The 9,189-nt window shown below is 59.1% G+C and overlaps 1 protein-coding gene across 1 annotated transcript in view; it reads right to left on the reverse strand.

The window, feature by feature from the left end:
* PPL (periplakin) overlaps window positions 1–9,189 on the reverse strand; it is a 42,045-nt gene that overhangs the window by 11,245 nt on the left and 21,611 nt on the right. The window contains exons 3-12 of the mRNA XM_012647810.1: window positions 6,983–7,137; window positions 6,182–6,302; window positions 5,467–5,592; window positions 5,336–5,377; window positions 4,523–4,684; window positions 4,311–4,418; window positions 3,293–3,388; window positions 1,891–2,013; window positions 1,562–1,708; window positions 764–915 (exon numbers count right to left, since the gene is read on the reverse strand). Of these exons, the coding sequence (XP_012503264.1) occupies window positions 764–915; window positions 1,562–1,708; window positions 1,891–2,013; window positions 3,293–3,388; window positions 4,311–4,418; window positions 4,523–4,684; window positions 5,336–5,377; window positions 5,467–5,592; window positions 6,182–6,302; window positions 6,983–7,137 (1,232 nt within the window). The remainder of the gene's footprint in view (window positions 1–763; window positions 916–1,561; window positions 1,709–1,890; window positions 2,014–3,292; window positions 3,389–4,310; window positions 4,419–4,522; window positions 4,685–5,335; window positions 5,378–5,466; window positions 5,593–6,181; window positions 6,303–6,982; window positions 7,138–9,189) is intronic.

The raw sequence follows: 9,189 nt of genomic DNA on the forward strand, positions 1-9,189 counted from the left end.
TCAGCCTAGCTCACAGCAACCTCAAACTCCTGGGCTCAAGCGATCCTCCTGCCTCAGCCTCCCAAGTAGCTGGGACTACAGGCGTGTACCACCATGCCCGGCTAGTTTTTTCTATATAGTTTTAGTTGTCCAGCTAATTTCTTTCTCTATTTTTAGTAGAGACGGGGTCTTGCTCCTGCTCAGGCTGGTCTCGAACTCCTGAGCTCAAATGATCCGCCCGCCTCACTCAATAGATATTTGTTGAAGAATAAATGAAGGCATTTGAATCATCCACTCATTCAGCAAAGAGTTCTCGGGTGCCTACTTTGCACCAAGCAGTGAACTAGGCCCCGGAGATACTAAAGCCAAGGAGCCCAGGCCCAGCGATACTGGCACATACCCGAATCATCTTCCTAAACAGCGGTGCATGCAGTGGGAGAAGGTGCCCGGGAGCACAGAGGAGGCAGCCCTCATCCTGCACCAAGTGGAGGGACGAGCACCCTGGGGCTGAGGCCTCCAGCGAGGGCCAAGCCAACCAGGCAGCGAGCAGGCATCGCAGGTAAAGGAGGCAGCGTGTGAACCCAGAGGCTCATGCAGAGAAACCCTTGCCGGGCGAGGCCTGCACGTGGCCAGCAAGTTGGCCAGCTTGACAGATCCACCCCTCCTACTCGAGCCTCCAAGGGGGTGCCAGTGGGGGGTGTTGGGGACCCCCAAGGCTGAGTCAGAATGCCCAGGGCTGGGAACAGCTGAGAAGCCCCGGGGGTGGGGCCAACCCACACTGTACCTGTCGGCCAGAGCCAGGGCCTCGGGGTCGGTAGGTGGGATCATGAAGCAGACAGCGGGGGCGGTCAGCTTGTTCCCGGCACTGTCCACGAGCTCCCAACTCTCCCCGTTGTTCTTCTGCAGGGTGTAGCTATAGCCCCTCGAGATCAGGCCCTGGCAGGGGCAGCCAGACAGTCAGGACACGGAGAGAGCTGCCTCGGCCGTGGCCTGGCAGCCCAGTCATCATCTCACCCCTGCGCCCAACTCTTGGACCGGGAGAGGCTCAGCCCGTCTCAGACCTTCCCCAAGATGTTTAGTGATGGGGTTGGGAGGGGCCCACAGGAAGCGGCAGGTGTTGGGTCTGCCAGCCCAGCAGCCCACCTCTATTTCCTCGTCCCTTTGGGGAACCACCCCTCCCCATTCCCAGTCCATGTTGGGTCTCCGGAGGGACATGTGACTCAGGCCTAGCCAATGAGAGACTGGCGTTCCCCAGCCACAGTGATTGGTTTAGGGTGGACACATGACTCAAACTGGGCCAATGAGAACATTCCCTGGGACTTTGGCTGGAATGACTGGGGTTGCTGAGCTGTCAGAATTTGAGGGCAGGGCGGCGGGGAGGGGGGAGCAGTGTGGGGGGTACAAGGCCACCATGAGAGGAGGGGTCGGCAGACAGGGACAGCAACAATGGAGATGGATACAGGTTCCTGAGATGTTGTTTGAGGCCCTGGATCCAGCCATGTTACCCCTAAAACTTTTCAGTGACATGAAAAGAGGCAAATCTGGGCCCAGCCTACCGGGAGCACCTGGGGCAGCGACTCACCTGGTCACTCTCAAAGTCACAGAGCGCCTCCACAGGGATGGGCTTGAGCGGAGTCTCCCGGCGGTACTTGAGGGGCACCACCTGCTGCCCTCGCTTCTGCAGCCCCCGCACCACGTCCTCATACTTGTCCAGAGCCTTCTCCTGGTCCTGAAGAGAGTGGGGTTGGGGCCAGGTGAGACCAACAGGTTTCCCTTGGTGGGAAGGGGGAGCGCGGAGGTGGAGCCCCCCGGTGAGTAGGCAGGGAATTGTGGAGGGGGCGGCTCAGGGCTGAAGGTGGGTGGGTGCAGAGAGGCCTCCATGGGGCCAGCAGGGTCCCCAGCATCGCTCACATCCAGCTCCCGCAGCAGCAGCTCGATCTGGTACTGGTCCTTGAAGTCGGGGCTGTATTTCTGGTCCAGGTCCGAGTCCACCTTGTGCAGCAGCTCCTGAGCATCCTTCACGTCTCTGTGGAACTAGGGGGCCAGGTGGCCTTTCACAGCAGGAAACCACTAGAAGCACCTGGGCTTCTGGCTGTAGCTTCAAGCTCTGTTCTCCGAGGCCCAGATGAGACCCTGTGCTGAGCCTCAGGCTTCTCTGCTCAGGGACACCCACCCTCCCCAGCCTGGCCCCCTGGGGTCTTTCAGGGAAGAAGCCAGGTCCCTTCCCACCAATCCATGAGATGCCACCTCCACGACACATTACGTTTTTATTTGTGTACCAGCAAGCTTTGGGCTCCCTTTTATCCCATTCCTCTTTCTGTGCCAGGAACACCCGACTTGATACTGCACTTCCACTCTGAGTCCTGATACGTGCCTCCCCTTTCTGTTCTCGAAAATTCTCTTGCCCATTCTTCGGTCCATCACCTCCTGAGTCATTCATCATCAGCTGTCCCCCGGGCTGAACACTTGGACCATGGCCACGAATGGGACTTTGGGATCCCCGTGAAGCTCATGTGTGGCTCAGACACCAAACCAGGAGTTACGTGGTATTGCCTGGTATGTTCAATTTTCCCCAGACACCCCAAGCATAAGGATCACCTGCAGCTTATTAAAAACACATACTCCTCTGGAAACGTGTGTCCATCGCCGAATGGATGGACAGACACGGTGTGGTCTACAATGTGCTATTATTCAGCCACAGAAAGGGAGTAGGGCACTGACACGCGCTCGACACAGGTGCACCTTGAAAACACGCCCAGACAGAGGAGCCAGGCACAAAAGGTCACGTGTTGTGCGACTGCACTTGCTCCTCACATCCATTCTAGACAGGAAATATCAGGGACAGCACGTGGCTGAGAGGTGACCAGGGGCTGGGGGAGGGAAGACGGGGCGTGACCGACGCCGGGTGCGGAGGGATGAGAAGTTTCGGCAGTGGACAGCTGCGATGGTGTATTCACGATGTCGTGAATGTGATGGATGAACTAAATGTACACTTAAAAATGGCTGAAATGGCACATTTCATGTTACACATGTATTTTACCAAAATTAAAACCCACGCACTCATTCCTGGGCCTCGTGCTGACCCGGCACATCAGACTCTGGCCCCAGTCCCCAGAGAAGACGCACAAGGGCCCAGCGAGCTCGCGACACGCCTGTGCACGCCATCAGAAGCGGGGGCACCCGGGGCCTGGGGTGGCAGCCCTGCAAGGCTCTTTGACCAAGTGACACGAGGCCATGAGTGAGCCGAGTGGGTCCTGAGCACTCTCGTGAGACAGCAGCCCTGGTCTGGGGGCTCCCGGGAGCCGGGCGGTACCTGGTGGTAGTCCTCCATGTACTTGAGGTGGCTCTCCTCGCAGATGAGCAGGTTCAGGTACTCCTTCCAGTCTGCGTGCACGGCCTCCATGTGCGCCTGCCAGGAAAAGGAGGGGCAGGGCGCTGATGGCACCCAGAACTACAGGGTAGGACTGGCAGGATTCCGGGCCCAGGGATGGTGGGGAGGGGGGCACCTGGCATCTGCCTGGGTGTGGCTCCCACAGGGGTAGCCAGCTCTTGCTCAGGGGTAGGAGGAGAAGAGAGGGGGTCTTGTCAAGGAGCCAAGCAGGTCTGCCATGTACAGGTGTTCAGGTTGTGCAATGCACAAGGGGCAAGTGGAGGCTGTGTCCACCCAGACAAAGTGGCACCTTTAAAAAATTCTCACAAAGGCACTGCAGGGGGTTGAACAGTGTCCCTCCCCGCCATATTCGTGTCCACCCAGAACTTAGAGTGTGACCTTATTTGGAAGCAGGGTCTTTGCAGATACAATTAGTTAAGGATCTCAAGGTGAAATCACCCTGGAATGAAGGTGGGCCCTAACCCCAACTGGTGTGCTTATAAGAAGAAGGCAGGACACAGAGACGCGTGGGGAGAAGGCCGCATGCAGAGGGAGGGAGAGATTGGAGCGATGCAGCTACAGGCCCAGGACTGCTGGCGTCCATCAGGAGTGGGAGTGGCAGGGGAGGATTCTCCCCTGGATCTCGCAGAGGGGACGAGGCCCCAGGACACCTTGATTCAGACTACGCCTCCAGAACTGCGAGAGAGTGAATTTCTGTTGTTTGAAGCCACCAAGTTTGTGGAAACTTGTTGCAGTGGCCCCAGGAAACTAACGTAGCCTCACGTGGGCTTCAGGAATCCAGGGGCTGAGGGCAGGGAGTGGCAGTCAGACAGAGCGAGATGGAGACAGCGAAACGAACAGAGAAGGATGCAGCCTGTGGGGCCCCACCTGTGGGGGCTGCCCGAGCTCCGGGTGGCCCACAGGCAGAGGCCACCCTGAGGCCGCCCCGGTGCACACGCACCTCAATGGAGTTCCTCCCCGGGTGCTCGGCCGCTAGCAGCTGGTCACCCTCACTGTGCAGCTTGTTGATTCGCTCCTCCTTGGCCTCCAGGTTCCGGTTGATGAAATTCTGCAGGGCGGGGGCAGGCAGAGGAGAGGACTCAGCGCCCAGCCTGGCCGCCCCGTGCTCCCTCCCAGCTCCCCCTGCCCCGTCCCCCAGGCCCCAGCGCCCACCTCGTACTGGCGCCGGCGGCTGGGGTAGTCGAGGTTGTGGTCACTCCAGTCGTACTGCATGCGGCCCTTGGCCTGCTGGTCCAGCCAGTACAGCTCGTTGGTGCAGCGCTGCATGTAGTCCTGCAGCGAGCTCAGGTGCTGCTGCCGCGCCTGCGACGCCGCCTGCAGGGGCGGGGGCAGGACAGGGCTAGGCCGGGCTCTGGCCACTTCCCAGCCAGGCCCCCCACTGCTAACATGTATATACGGCCCTCCACGTGCCAGGACTGTGCTAAGGACTTCTCCAATACTAACTAATTTAATGCCCAAGCCTATGAGACAGGGACTCATAGGAGCTCCATTTCACAGACGAGGAGACTGAGGCTCTCAGAGGCTAAGTAATGGCTCAAGGTCGATCATACCCAACAAGCCAGAGGTGGAGGGAGTCCAGCTCCTAACTCTATATGCTGCTGCCTCTGCATTCTCACGTTTGAGATGTTCGAAACATTTGCACAAGGAAGCATTTTTGTATCACTTGTGCAATTTTAAAAAGAACGCATTCTTTAAAGGTCTGGGAAAGGGAAGTAGACGCTTTTGTATAGAAAGCATATGGCCTCGTACTTGGCACACAGCAGGTGCCTAATAAGGAACTAAGCCACACGTGGCAGGACAGGCTATATCCCGGGGTCTATCAGGGTTGTCATGAGCAAAGAGGGCAAACTGGGGGCCTCTCGGGAAGGGGCAGGGGCACATCCCTTCCCAGCAAATCCCCTTCTGTTCCGACCCAAGCGTCCACGGCCGCCCGCGTCACTCTAAGAGAATCAGTTCTTGTCTCACCAGCAGTTTCTGGTACTGGGCCCGGAGTTCGCTGTTCTGCTCCTAAGGACAGAGCGCTGGTTAGGGCCAGGACGCAGGTTCGGCTCCCTCCCGCCCTGGGCCCCACGGTCGCCCGCCGCCATGTGTCCCACCTTATCCCCGTCCTTGGCCAGGTGGGGCCCGATAGCCTTGACCTCATTGTGGAAGATGTTGTGCTGCTCCACCTGGTGGTCCACCAGCGGCAGGTCCGTCCCAAAGCTCTGACTGCTCAGCTTGTCCTGGCCGGGCGGGCGGAGACGGCACGCGGCACGCGGTGGGGCGTGCGGTGAGTTCCCCTTGCTGAGCGCTTACACGCCCCATCTCCCTTCATCGCCCAGCAACCTCAGGGGCCCACGCAGTCACTGCTTCCATTTCCCAGCGGAGGAAACTGAGGCTGGGCGAGGGGAAGTCACCTGACCAGGGTCACACCACTACAAGGCGGGGAGCTGAGACTTGAACCTGGGAAAGCTGGCTGCGGCAGCCATGAGTTGCTCAGCCATGCGCCACTGAGGGCGCCAGAAGGGCGGTGGCAGGCCAGAAGTCTGGCCACTCCCTGCTGCCTGCCCACAGAACCCTGCCAGGACCCCGATGAGCCAGGATCACGGGGGAAGCCCAAGGGCAGCTTCTTGGGTGGCTGATAGGGCCCAGAGCCAAATCTCCACTTCTGCTGTGTGACCCTGGATTTGGCACCACACCTCTCTGAGCCTCACTTTTCTCATCGGCACATTGGGAAATCTTGGGACCGTGACCCCCTCCCCAGCAGGACCGCGGTGCCCGTGACTCTGCAGGGCTCTCCTTGCGCACGCGGCGGCCCCACCCAGTCCGTACCAGCTTCTCCTCCACCAGCGCGGCCCAGTTGACCTGTGGGTCCACCTCCTTCACCGCCAGGTTGTAGATCTGCTTGTGTTTCCCACGCAGGTTGGTCACGCGCTCCTTCAGCTGGCGGATGCTGCGTGGGGAGAGAGGCCAGCTGTTCAGTGGGGCTCGTTGGCACAGGCATTGCCCACGCCCCGGGGATGGGCCTCCGTGGCTTAGAAGGACAGGATGACAGTGGCCTTGGCTTCCAGACAGCTACACTGTATCCTCCCATCCCTCCTGGCCACCCTCCCTCCACCTGCCTTCCCCCATCCAGGTTTCCTGAGCGCCTACTGTGTGCCCAGAACCACAGAAGATTCCAGAAGAAACTGGCAGGTCCACTGCTGTCTAGAGCCCACCATCCAGCAGAGGACAAGTGCAGGGGTCATGGGGCACTGAGAGACCCCTGCTCCTGCCAGGGGCGGGCATGGGACACGGGCGCAGTCAAGGGGGCTGTTCCTCCGTGCTACGCTGCAGCATGAGCCCTGAGCCTGGGAGGTCAGGGATAGGGCCCTGGGCAGTGTGGGAGCTCATGCAAAAAAGCTCGGAGGTCAGACACCATGGTGGCACAGGAAGCTGCAGTCATACTGTGACCAGAACAAGCGACATCAACTCCTTGAGCCTCAGTTTCCCCAACTGCAAAATAGCATTGCCATGAATGTGAAGCATCTGGCACCTCGTCAGCCCTCCATCAACCCCAACTGGGCTCCCGAGTGTTGATCGGGCTGCAGACCTCCTGCCCTGGCCCACAGCCCAGAAGGAAGGGAGACCTACTCCTCGGCGATCATGTCCCCCTGGGGGTGCTTCATGTGCTTGGCGATGGCCGCGTCCGCCTCCAGCACGTACAGCAGCTTCTCCGAGTCCGACACCTTCTGCAGCGCCACGTCCCGGTGCTCAGGCTGCCGACCCTCCTGCAGCCGGGCCAGGTCCTGTGAGGGTCACGAGAGAGAGGGGACAAGGGGTGGGGACTCAGAATGGGCACTGTGGCCATAGGAGGGTGGAAGGAAGGAAACCACCGTGGGGTTCCCCTGGCCTCGTCCAGCCTTTCCTCTGGCCACGGAGCAGACAAAGCTCAGATGCCTACTGCTCGCTGGGCGCTGGGACAGGGCTGTGAGCGCAAGAGGCGGGGCCCCGCCCACCTGGGAGAGCACCAGGAAGGCCATAGCACATAAACCGCACACAGGTGACTGCAAGTTCCTGCAAGTCCATGTTTATGAAGGAAATACACCAGAGAGGGAACGAGGGAACCTGCTTCAGCTGCAGTGGTCAGGGAGGCCCCTCTGAGACAGTGACATAAGCTAAGCATGAAGGATGAAAGGGAAGAGTGTTGTAGGTAGAGGGAACAGCCTGTGCGAAGGTCCTGGGGCAGGAAAGAGCAAGCCATGCCTGAGGCATGAGAAGGCTGCTGAGGCTGGAAGGCAGGGAAGGGGGAGGAAAGGGGTGGAGAGAGGCAGGCAGGGCCAGGGCACCGGGACCTGAGGGCGGGCGGGGCTCCACCGAGGCAGAGGCTGTAGACAGCAGGCCTGTGAGCTGGGAGGGCAGTCAGCTGTCTGTGACAGCACCAGTGGCAAAGCAAGGGTGGCACCCGTGGATGTGGCGAGAACGAATGGAGTGGGGAGATATTGGGAGGTGCCACTGATAGGTTGCTGACGAGTCCAGGGTCTCTGTTTGTTTAGGGAAGAGGGACAGGTGGCAGCCAGGAGAGCAGTTGCTAAACACAGCAGGTTAACTCACTCCGTGCACATTTGACCCCCTGTCCCGCAGGGGAGGTGACAACCTGCCAGTGAGAGGACAGGGCAGGTCGGGGCTAACCTTGGGGCACCCAGAGGCAGCCAGTCCCTTCCCTTTGCTGGGTGGGTCTCAGTGTCCCCTTCTCTACAATGGGAGTGAGAACACTCGCTCAGAAGAGGCAAAGTGAACTGAGAAATACGAATCAGCGATCGAGACAGAGCTGCCCGCGGACGGGCCTCCACGCGCTACGCAAAGGGAGAGGGGCCAGAGGCCTGGTGGTGGGAGCCCGTGTATGTCAAATGTCCCAACAGGCAAATCCAGAGACAGAAAGTAGATCAGTGGCCACCCGGGGCAGGAGTGGAAACAGCATTAACAGTATGTGGGCACTGGAGAGCCCACTGCGGGGGGGAAATGTACTGAAACTGATGCATGGGGACAGTTGTGCCACTCACTCAAGTCACTAAAAGTCACTGAACTGTACATCTGCAATAGGAGCATTCTGCAATATGTAAAATATGCCTCGATAAAGTTGTTAAAAAAGGAAAAAGAGGCCAGGCGCCATGGCTCATGCCTGTAATCCCAGGACTTTGGGAGGCTGAGGCAGGAGGATCGCTTGAGCCCAGGAGTTGGAGGCTGCAGTGAGCTATGATGGCGCCATGCCCTGCAGCCTGGGAGACAGAGCGAGAGTCTGTCTCCAAAAAAAACAAACAAAAAAAAAAAGAGAGAAAGAAAGAAAAAGGAAAAAATGGCAAAAGAAACCAGAGACGCACAGAGGTGATGTGGTTCCCGGTACGGACACTTGGCTTCCACTGGGGACCATCTTTCCCCGGGTGGGCGGGGCCGGCTCCCCAGCGGGCTTGGAGGCGAGGCCGACCCAACCCGTCAAAAGGCCAATGGAACCGGGCACCCCCCAACCCGGGTTGGCTGGTCAGTCGATCGCAATAAAACATCCCACTTCTGGGCTCGGAGGACTTTATCCGCTCCATCATCACCAGAGCATCCGAGTCGCAGGTCAGAGATTAATTTTGCAAAAGGGAGAAGCCAATTAATCATTGCCCGACTCATGCAGGGGCTGGGTGGGAATGCACGCTCTCTCAAAACACACTGACTGAGCCGAGAAAGAGGACGTCTAGACGAGGGAGGCTGGTGTGCCAGGGTTCAAAGTCAGGCAGGACGGATCGATGGTGAGAGAGGTCGGGGGGCCACTGATGGGGAAGGTCACCGGGCAGCTGTCTGGAGAGTGGCCTCTC

This window comes from Propithecus coquereli, unplaced genomic scaffold, assembly GCF_000956105.1.
Source record: "Propithecus coquereli isolate 6110/MARCELLA unplaced genomic scaffold, Pcoq_1.0 Scaffold27, whole genome shotgun sequence".
Classification (NCBI taxonomy): Eukaryota; Metazoa; Chordata; class Mammalia; order Primates; family Indriidae; genus Propithecus; species Propithecus coquereli.